General features: G+C 31.7%; 2 protein-coding genes across 2 annotated transcripts; one reads left to right on the top strand and one right to left on the bottom strand.

Annotated features, from left to right (window-relative positions):
- Positions 1-2,049: 2,049 nt before the first annotated feature.
- LOC107427419 (auxin-responsive protein SAUR23) lies at positions 2,050-2,947 on the bottom strand. Its single transcript, XM_025077169.3, has one exon. The coding sequence runs from the start codon at positions 2,547-2,549 to the stop codon at positions 2,226-2,228; it is 324 nt and encodes a 107-aa protein (XP_024932937.2). The 5' UTR covers positions 2,550-2,947; the 3' UTR covers positions 2,050-2,225.
- Positions 2,948-6,107: 3,160 nt separating this feature from the next.
- LOC107427473 (auxin-responsive protein SAUR21-like) lies at positions 6,108-7,080 on the top strand. Its single transcript, XM_016037845.4, has one exon. The coding sequence runs from the start codon at positions 6,348-6,350 to the stop codon at positions 6,600-6,602; it is 255 nt and encodes an 84-aa protein (XP_015893331.1). The 5' UTR covers positions 6,108-6,347; the 3' UTR covers positions 6,603-7,080.
- The last annotated feature ends 4,219 nt before the right edge of the window (positions 7,081-11,299 follow it).

Genomic DNA, 11,299 nt, shown 5'->3' on the forward strand with positions numbered 1-11,299 from the left:
TACTTTTGCCACATGATTTAATAAACAAGTTGATAAATTGCTTGATATTTATGGCACTACTGTAAATGTATATGTATATATATGTATATGTATATTGTATATAGTTATGTATTTATATATGCTGTAATAAATTAATAACGATTATGACCAGCACAACCTACAAAAGCCTGCCAAATATATTATTATTGGTGCCAGACAATAGAGGACCCAGCTAGTCCTCAATGTTTATGCTAGATACATTGTTCTGGACATGATGAATTTTATGTTGATCAATTTGAAGGTGATTTGGATATTGAATTTGAAGTACTGTCAGAAAAAATTCTGAGGTTTGAAGAGTACCTATGTATTTCTTGTGATGTGCATATTTGCAAATAAAAAAAAATTAAAAAATTAAAAAAGAAAAAGAAAAAATGAAAGGAAGATTACAAGGACGTTTATCAGCTCTCTTTATTTTTCACATTTCATATCCGGAGTCAAAGTTTAACGTATCCTAAAACATCAAACCATTAAGAAGTGGGTCCAATATAATTCAAAAATTAGAATTATTTTTCTAAGCCCTGTTACCAAATTGCCTCGTCAAACAGTTGAGATAATACTTTAATAGGGTGTTTGATAAAAATGAAAGTATTAAAGGAAACTGATTCTTGGGATTCAGTTTCCCGAAAATGAATTTTTTTGGAATTCTTTTTATAGTGTTTGGTTAATTATAGAATAAAATAGGACTTACAAGTAATTAAATAAATTTATACATTAAAATTAAATGATAAAATTGTATTTAAAAAAATACGTAATATCAGTTTCTCAGAGAATTTTAGAATGACACCTCTTTAGGAGGATCCATTTTCCCTGTTAGTTTTCCACATTATGAGATTTATTTTTCATTGAGGTCCACAAATTCTTTCTTTTAAAAATTATCCAAACAGGAAAAACTTTCACTTTTTTAGAGAATTTTAAATTCTCACTAACTTTACCATTACCGAAACATCCTATAAGGGTGGCTTGGCCCCCAAAAAAAAAAAAATTAAAGTTCTGTTCAATTTAGGTTGTATTTTTTTTTCTCGTTTAATTTTATATTTTATTTAGATATCTAATAAACTCTAGTTACCACTAATTAATATTTAAGTTGAGTAAATTACACACATTTAAAGGTATCAAACGACACATTTACGTTTGGTTAAAATAATGGTTATTTTTAAAATTAAAGATTAGTAATTCCTAGGAATAAAAAGGTGGAATAAAATATCTATTCCTATTATTTAGTTTGGTAGAAAAAAGGCAAAAAAATTAATATGAAACTAAAAAAATATCAAAGCTTAAAAAACAAAAGAATGTAAAATAGCATTTTTTGTACTTTTTTATTTTAGAGAATACAGATTCTGAAATTTTTAGAAGGAATAACAATTCCTTATTTTAAAGAATAAGAATTCTATAGGAATAGATAAGATAAATTTTAAAAATCCAACCAAATAAAGGAATATCAAAATTTTAGGAATCCTTATTCTATTCTATAAACTAAATGTATCCTAAATTATTAAAGGATAAATCGAAAATAACCAAATTTTTTAATTAAAATTTTGATATCCATGATTTGATATTTTTTAAATAATTTATCTTCCTACGAATATAGGACAATATCAATCTAACACCATTAAAAAATTATCACATAGCTGGTTATCAAAATTTTTAAAAAACAATTTGGTATGCTCAGTATTAAAAATTGGATCCAATATGTATATTTTTGCATTGTATTGTTTTTATCTTTTTAGTGTTTTACTTATTTACCTTTTAATCTTGTACATGTATATATATATATATATATATATTGATAGTTGAGTGATTTGAACCAGGACCTTATGTACCTTATATACGGAGTATATGGATATTGCTACTACATTTTTCCTGTAAAGATTTTAAGGTTGTATATAAACTTAAAAGAGAAACGCAATAACAAGTCTATTATTTACATAGTACTTAGTGAAAAATTCTCATAATCTAGGGGTGAGGAAATTTTGATTACTGAAAATAATTAATTAAGTACAATCATTTCATTGGTAGTTCCAAGAAACCCACAGTATATAATACAAAATTGGAAGTGACTAAACTGGATAAATTTTTTGTCTCAACTTTGATGATTTTGAAGAAAGAAGATCAAATTATAAAAACAAAGAAAACTAAAAAAAAAAGGACCAATTATAGGCCAAATGAATTATTCAACATTGACAAAGTCACGCCATTTTTTCTGAACTTAGAGCTGAAGTTAAACTTATAAAATGAGCTTCACTGCAAGGAATTATGAGACCTCCTGTAGGATGATCAAATCCAAACTCTTCCTCAGCGCGATTCAACAAATCTTGGAACAAAGGGTGATTCAAATAGGAAATTGGAATCAGAAACCTCTTCTTCTGTGTTTCTCCAACATAAACAGCACAATGGCCTTTTGGAACATCATGGCAATTAGTGGCTGTAGCAACCAATATTCCATATCTTGCTGATAGAGTTCTCTGAAGTTTGTGTTTTGCATTAGCTATCCCCATCAATCTGATACCCATTTCAGAAAAAAAAATAAAAAAATAAAAAAAAATGATCAAAAACAAATAAATGTTTCTCAAATTTGAGATTGAAAAAGAAAGTTCAAAAGAGTGATTGATGATTGATCAGGAAGAGTGAAGAGTTGGCTTGACTTTGGATTATCAGTCACTACCTATATAATTATAGACATAGGCAAAACACCTTAAAAATGAGTAGGATTGTGATCTGTGAGAGAGGTGGTGAGAGAATGTTTGAGAAACATGTCAGGTGAAGGACTTGTTGAAGATTCACATGGTTTTGCCTGATAAGTTATAGGACATAATGCCCTACCATCTTTTAGGAATCAAAGAAAAAGGAGATGCAAGTTGGAAGAAGGATTTAAAAAAAAAAATGGTTGATCTGAAAATGCTTCAACTAAAAAAGCACTTGCTTTCTGTTTTCCTTTTTCATGGTAGACATGTTGTTGGCATTAAAGGTTAGTATCAATTAAAGGGGATTCTATGATTTTCTTTTCACTTATGCTTATTCAAAAGAAGCATTGAACTTGGACTTGGGAAATTCAGTGATTTTTCATTTTGTTTTGTGACAACTAGCTAATAATCAGCCTTTTGATGATTTTAGTTGTAGGCCCCAGCAATTATCCAAACACGGTATATTCCACTCTAAGGTCCTCTGTTTGTGGTATTAGCGAAAATCGTTATCTGGGTCTGCTCTTGACTCATTCACAATGACCCTCTATGACCATTTGACCAATTATTCGTTTCAAGAAGCTTTAATCAAACAACAATGATTTCTTCTTTTTCTTTGGCACTTCTACATTAAGTTTTTTTATTGTCTTCCAAAGTGTTGGTAGAAAGGTCTGTGAAGCAACTAACCGAAAGATGTTGAAAATACAGGACTTCTTGAAAAACAATTCCAATTGATAAAATGATTTACTCAGTTACTGTAGATCACATATTGATTAGTATTTATTCTGAAAAAATTAAGAAAAAAAAAGAAGGGTCATATATTGATAAGCTATTAGCTATCCACAATTCCATTCCATGAATAGAGCGAATTAGATGGGATTGAAGGAATTTATGACCGGAATAGGACAAATATTAAAACCTCTTCAACAACTTGCTTTGAAAGCAGCACAACTTGTACAAAAACTTGCACAGAGATTGAATAATTTATGCTGTATGCTAAAATTGGAAAAAGCAATTAGTGGTCTCCTGTTTGATGAAAATTTTTTGCCGGTAGAACCCAAAATTTGGCTCTTTGTTATGGTCCTGAATTCATGAATATTAGGAATTTCAACATCAGGCTTACTATTTCTTCTACTTCTTTTTTCAGACAAGTCATGCAAATATTTTTTTGATACATTGTACCAGGAGATATAGATTGAGTCAAGGAATTTATTCTTATTGCAGAAAAGATCCATTCATAAACAGTAGTTATTGCCCTTTAGTTTCCTCTGTAGTCTATAGAATGAGAAAAAGAACCTGAAGTTTCACTATCATATCAAAAGGCATAAGCTCAAGTATATCCATATATATACACAAGAATCAGTAACAAACATATGACCTATACGAACTAGTTTCTATTTTCAGTACATAAAGAATATAAAGAATGTTACACAGTGAAAATTCAGAAATCTGTTATGCTGGTCATATACACCATCACAGAGCATGTTCAATGAGAACTGAGATTAAGGAATGCCTCTTCTGTGCATGGAATAGTGAGACCTCCCGTAGGATGACTGAATCCAAACTCTTCTTCAGCACAACTCAGCAAGTCTTGGAACCATTGGTGGTTCAAATATGATATGGGCACTATAAATCTCTTTCTCTCTTCCTCCCCAACATAAATGGCAAAGTGACCCTTGGGAACATTCCTTCTTCTTCTTGTTGCCATACTCAACCTCTTAGATATCAAAATTGATCTTCGGAAAATAGATGACAATCTGACGACCATGATTTTCTTTGTGTTATGAGTAAGAAAAATATAGTTCAGAAAATGGGTGATGAGAAAGAAGATATGAAGATTATTGATTTTATATTTTGATTTATATAAGTTTATGAGTTATGCATAGAGATGGAAAATATAAATGATAGTGAAGAAGGAACCTTACTGGAAGCCACATGATTCTTTCTTCAGACTGATTCCTTGAAGTTTTTGTGGTCAACCCAATATTAATGTTTACACCTAACAGTGCCTTAGCCCATTCTTGTATTTGGGTCAAATAATAACAATCTTCCTCGCTAAGACTAAAAGTATAATTCATTCTTAATGGAAATCGGCAATTTTGTCAACCTTCGAATTATGAATGTCAAAATTAACAAAATTCTTTTTGAAGAAAATTTAAAATCCCATCTACCAAAACCAAGTCAACTTTATTTCCCTTGTTCATAGAAAAAGTATAATAAGTTAAGCTTATGTATCTGTTAGGTTGGTCCTCTGCTTCCCATCAACCTATCATATCCATTTACGTCCTTATCATCACAACTCCTAACTTGTTTTTGTCACAAAAACATCATCCAATGGGCTAATTACCTGCTTTTTTTTTTTCTTTACAAAAAACGCAATTAGACGATGACCATCACAGAAAGAATTTCCATTCCATGGTTTGTTTCGTGCAAAAGTTCTGGTCCAAATGGTGTGTAAGTTGGGGTTACAGTCAGCAAGCATAAACAATGTGTTTTTCACGAGTTGATGGTAGGCCATGATATAAATTGGGACAACAAAGCAAAGCACAACCCAAGATTTTCAAGTTCCATGTTGGTAGCCAAAATGACTGGCAAAACCATGTGGTTTATGCATGTTATTAACTTTTTTATTTAACCCACCCCCATTTGGTACTGTCTCTCCATTTGTGGTTGGTTATGCACCATAATGCTTATGCTCCCTTTCCCTCTATACAGTCATACCAAGGACAGCCAACACACTGCCAAAGCTGCTCTTGTTTTCCAAACCATAACCTTATTTATCTTTGTCAATCCAATAATTCTGCAGAGTGACACATAACCAAATTTACTGGCTTCTTTTACCAAAAATGTTAATATTGATCACACAGTAGGATTGATTCTAAAGAAACATTATCACAAAACAAAACTCATCAAAACTTTACCATAGACCAAACAAGACTTTAATTTACTTAGTCTTAAAAGGTACTTCTAAAGTCACCATCATAAAATTATCATTCATGAACAATATTTGAAGATGTATCTACCCCAAATTTAAGTACTTTTGCGTATCCAAGGCCAAGACAAAAGTACATTAACTATTTGGTATTATTTGCATAGATTCGAATTCCACCATCTATGCCAAGAATATCATTATAGACTTGGCCCGTTCATGACATAAAGTACTCTAATGTTTTAGATGCTCCAAGCATATCTCAAAACTAGAGGGACACTCCAGATATTTCTTTGCTTAAAGGATATGAGATTTTTGCTAACCCAAAAACTCTTATCGAAATGTAGGGTCCTTAATTTAATTGTTACCAGCTAGGCTATTGTCCCAAAGAAAGGGTGACAATAATGCTTATCTTCTTCATGTATTCTTTCATACTACCATAATGACTCAGAAAACAACTCCATGTGATGCGAGATCTGGCAAGTATGTTCCACACAAGGCCCCCACCTATATATACATCTATTTATGTGTATATATATATATATATATATATACATATATACAGAATTTGAGTTCATGAGCGTTCACAAATTATTCTTCACACCCTCAACGTCAAGTACTTCAAAAACTTCAAAGTCTTCTTCTTTTTGAAGTCGTTGGAATTTGTTTTGTTTAATTTTCTTCTTTTTTTCCTAAAAAGAATGGATATTAGGCAACTATTTAGAAGGTCTTCTGCAGTAGGCGTACCAAAGGGCTATTGTGCAGTTTATGTTGGAGAAAGCCAAAGGAAGAAGAGGTTTGTGATTCCTGTATCATACTTGAACCAGCCTTTTTTCAAAAATTTTCTAAGTCTAGCTGAAGAAGAATTTGGATTTGAACATCCTATGGGTGGTCTTACTATTCCCTGCAGAGAAGAAATCTTCATCAATCTCATTGGCTTAGTACCACAACTTTGACTCCAATGACCAGGCCACTAAAATGTGGGTTGGGTTTTTTCTGTTCTTGTTCATGACTTTTAGATTAGTGGGTTTTGCTCTAATTATTTATTTGAATAGAGCCAACTTGCTAAGCCAACAAAGACTGTTTCTGGACCAAAAAAGAGTATGGCTCTGATCCATTGAATGATCGAATTAAGTAGATCACCAAGGCAGAAATGAAGCCTTCTTGGAAAGATCAGAAGCTTGAACTAGGGAGAAAGATGTAAACATCAATACACGATGGATGAAATTTAGATAACCGTTCAAATACAATTATTTCAATTTAGCTTTAGGAATTGGATTGTTTTTAGTCTGACCAATGTATTCATTTGAGACTCTCTAAGTCTCCATTTCTTGATTTGTATGAACAGCTTGTTTATGAACCACCTTTATAAGGTGTTTTACAATTTAGTTGCAAATTTATTTGAAGCTAAGCCAGTTGCACATTAGGAATTCAGAGTCTTTTGTAATACAATATATAAATATATATATATATATATATATTATGTAAGTGTTATAACCATGTTTATTACCATTTCCTAATTATTCCTGTAATCTTGATTCCCATAGACTACTAGGAATTTGCATCAGGATACAAATACAATGGTTGCAGGTATGACAATGGTCAATCATCTTTGACTTTCACATTGCAACTACTGATTAGTCCCATTATTTTCATTTTGCACACCAATGTCATCGGAGAAATTTTTTTGAAAAAATAAACAGAGGGGCTATGGAGAATACCAATTTTGCAGGACAAACGAGTCAAAGCATTCAAGCAATAAATGGTAAGATTTTTGCGCATAAAATGCTGAAAGAAGTGAGATCAACACTCTAGTAATCCGTTCAATTGTCATTGTTTAACCCTTTTGCTTACATTCTTCTGGTACTGGTGCTGATTGCATAAATTTCAGACTTATCCGATTCATTAAAGCTCGAACTTTTAGCTCAGATTTCATAGAACCCCGACAATGAATTTTACAAATAAAACTGCAGATGAGGTTCATCTTTAATTATCTCAAAGATACTACTAAATCACCATTTTGTGCTTTTGTTAGCTTTCTAATCAATATGAACCAAACATGTCGGCTATCTACAAGAGGACTAATATATTTTAGTCTTATTAAGGTTTGAATAAGATTGGGTTCTCTGTAAGCTGTTATCTAAAAGATGTAGGACCAGATATTTCTCTGCAAAGGATTAGTTCCGAGCAAAAGCTTATAATCTCTTAAATGGTGAGTAGGGAGACATATCCATGTGAATCCTCATGAACCTGATGTCTTTGAAGGTTTGACCATCCTCTAACAAGCCTTCCACTATGCTTCAAAATGAAATGATCCCCCACTTATCCTTTTATCTCTATAAACTCAATAATTTGATTGACTGTGCTTGCAACAAGTCTTTGTATTCTAAACCATTTTCACTCAACTCCATATCAAAATTTTCTTCCTCTTCTTATTCTACAAGTACAGAAAGTCATGGGTTTCCATTTCCCTGGAGTTGTTCATGCTAAGCAAATTCTTCGACAGTCTCGATCTGATGTTCCAAACAGCTATTTTGCAGTCTATGTTGGGGGAAGCAACAAAAGGCCGTTCGTCATTCCGTTATCATTCTTGAGCCAGCCTTCTTTTAGGGGCTTGCTATGTCAAGCTGAAGAACAGTTTGGTTATGATCATCCCAAGGGTGGTATCACAGTTTCCTTTACTTGATTTCTCACATCCTTGGATGGGTAAATACTGAATTCTAACATCAGAAAGCACAGATGTTATTGATATAATCTGCTTACTTCTGTGACAAGTTTTTTGGATGTCTTATTCCAAGACATCCTTAAAGTAGGCCACAGAATCAATGGCCACATCATTTTGTACAGCAATGGCTGGGGCAGTGCACTTGATACCAACACCCAAAATCCAGCCATTCAAACTTTTGGTATGGAAGACGGAAACTTTTTTGGCAGCTAATTAACCCATTGACAGCTATATATCTCTAGTAAAGTCCTCAATCATAGAGGCGTTATAGTGCTAGCATAACAAATTCTAAAAATATTGCAAGTTTTGTAGACCCTGGGATATCCAATCAAACATCTCATTTTAACTCGACAACAGGCTAGTTAGTGGAGAAAAATAGCTACAGAAATTGTACAATCTAAACGTGTTCATCCGCATGTAAACAAGGTATGACATGCATTAGCCATAGAGCGCATGCATTAGTCAGTGATTAGTTGAACCACTTTGCTATTTTGTCTTTTCGACAGAGAATGAATATAGATTTATCTGTAACATCATAATTGGAACAAAAGTGTTGATTGAAGTCAATAGAACGCATGATCTTATTTCCTTCATGTCTGTATTAGCCTCAAAAGTCAACCAAATCCAGCCTATTCCAAGCAGAAGACCTCTAGCCTATCTATTTGGGCCATGATTGTGGAAGACACACATGAAGTCTAGCCACAGCATCATATTGTTGAAAATTGAAACAAAGTCACTCTGACTAGGAAAATCAGATTACATAATGTCTGATTCCATTCTTGTCGAGGAAATATACTTAAACAATCAAAGATTCATCCCAACACAGATGTTTCCACACTTTCTTATGCAACAGATCATGCCTCCCTTTCGAATCAATTTATCGCCACTTGGCTACACTTCTCTATGCCTTCTTGCCTTTTGTGTAGTAGATGATTGAGCACTGAACCATGTCAGAAAGAAACATGTAAGAAAGTGTTGCTCTTTGTTAAAAAGTTACAGCCTCTTTGTGAAGTTTATGCAAAACTTATTACACAAACTGTTGATTCAGCTGCAATTGATAAGAAGGGTTTTTTCATGTTATATATTTGTTTAGATCTGATGAATTTTTAGGCACATTTTCATGCAGCTCCAATAGTGAGACTCACTTTCATTCTAACAAAGGACATTTGATAAAAATATGCTTAAATAATATTGGAGAAAGAAACCCAATCAAAGAAACCATTCAGATCAAGCTTCAACAAAAGCCTCCATACCAAAGAGTTATAAGTCTAAATAAAACATATACACTATGATATAGTGGCTTCCTTGAGATCATCCAAGTCAAGCAAAGGCACCCCACAATGGCATCAGCCAACACCGAGCAAACCCATGGTCTGAGTCACCACGGGCCCAATTTGAAATGCAATTGTGCAAGTTAGGTGAAATGCCTATTCTCAAAGACTAAGAACAGAAAAACCTTGCTCTCATTCCCATACGATGATGTGCATGAAACATAAATAAATGCACTACAATCCTCAAAAAAGTAAATGAACCAAAAACAAAAGATGTTTAAACTCTAAAAGCATTAACTTGCCTATGAATGTGTAATAAATCCATCCATTTTTTTTTTTTTTCCTTTTTCCCTGAAAAAGAGTAAATTTTAATAACCATAGTAATGCAGGTGCAGCTATACCAGAAATGAGAGTCTGAAATGAACATGTTGCATGCCCTGCATCAATTTCTCTAAAGTAGAAAATGTTTTTATGCATCAGCTTATTCAACACCAAATCAGTATATACATATATGCATGCAAATTGTATTAATTACACATGAAGCAAAAGATACCCAATTTACCCCCCAAAATTATAGTATAATCAAAAAATAGTAAGAAACAACACATGATATGTAAAACGGCCAAACCACAGACACAAATTAATAAGAACTGTCTGAATCCCCTGTTTGACGAACTACCCACATACAAAGAAATTTGATTATACATAAAACTACTAGGTATCTAACCTAATTTTGTTCACGCTTAAAATTAGTATTTAAAAAATAAAAATAAAAAATAAATAAAATAAAAAAAAGCCCTTAGTTCGAAGCAAGAATAACTTTTAATTAACTTTTAATTAATCTCTCTTTTGCATTTCAAATTTATCGGATAAAATAACTTTTTAATTCTATTAATTAAAGTTTCAAATAAACTAAATAATTTGTTTGTTTTTGTTTGTAATTAATCAATTATCATGATAATTTGTTTGTTTTTTTGGTAAATTGATAATTTGTTTGTTGGAAAGCTATTGTTTTCACTTTAATGATAAGATTACTTTTATCTTCTTGATAACAAAAGTTTTCAATTTATTTAAATTAAAATTTCAAATAAAACTAGATATAATTGATTTGGTGTAAAAGTAAAACTACAGTTTTCATAGATCATGATATGATAAAATGGGATAAAAAAAAATTAAAATCTTCAGGGATAGTGATGAAATTATGTTTATCTCATGGACCATTCCCCAAAACATATGCATTCCCCAAAACATACGCATTCTTTTTTAATTCCACTTTTTATTTGCTTTGACATAATCCATCTCCATTATGTGGCTTTATTTTTTTCTTCTTCTTTTTTCATTTTTTTTTTTTTTTTGGGAGGAAATTTATTATACTGTCTGACATTTAACATTTGTATAAGCTAATTTTTATTTTTTGAAGCAGACAAAAAAACAATAACTTTTATTGTTAATTTTTTGAAAATAATGCAAAATTATGATAAAGAGTATTCCATAGTACTTGTTTGGAACCAACCCATCATTATGTAGATCATCACTGGCGATGCCAAAATATTATTATTTTTTTCCTTTTTTTCATAATTAATGGATAATTACCATGAATTTAAACAGCATTGCATCACAAATGAAGCATTTGGAAATTACTGAATAAGAAGTAAAA

Source organism: Ziziphus jujuba, chromosome 9, assembly GCF_031755915.1.
Source record: "Ziziphus jujuba cultivar Dongzao chromosome 9, ASM3175591v1".
In the NCBI taxonomy this organism is placed as follows: Eukaryota; Viridiplantae; Streptophyta; class Magnoliopsida; order Rosales; family Rhamnaceae; genus Ziziphus; species Ziziphus jujuba.

Bases quoted from the DNA above. Each gene is read 5' to 3' on its own strand.
- LOC107427419 (XM_025077169.3), bottom strand. From the start codon at position 2,549: ATGGGTATCAGATTGATGGGGATAGCTAATGCAAAACACAAACTTCAG.
- LOC107427473 (XM_016037845.4), top strand. From the start codon at position 6,348: ATGGATATTAGGCAACTATTTAGAAGGTCTTCTGCAGTAGGCGTACCA.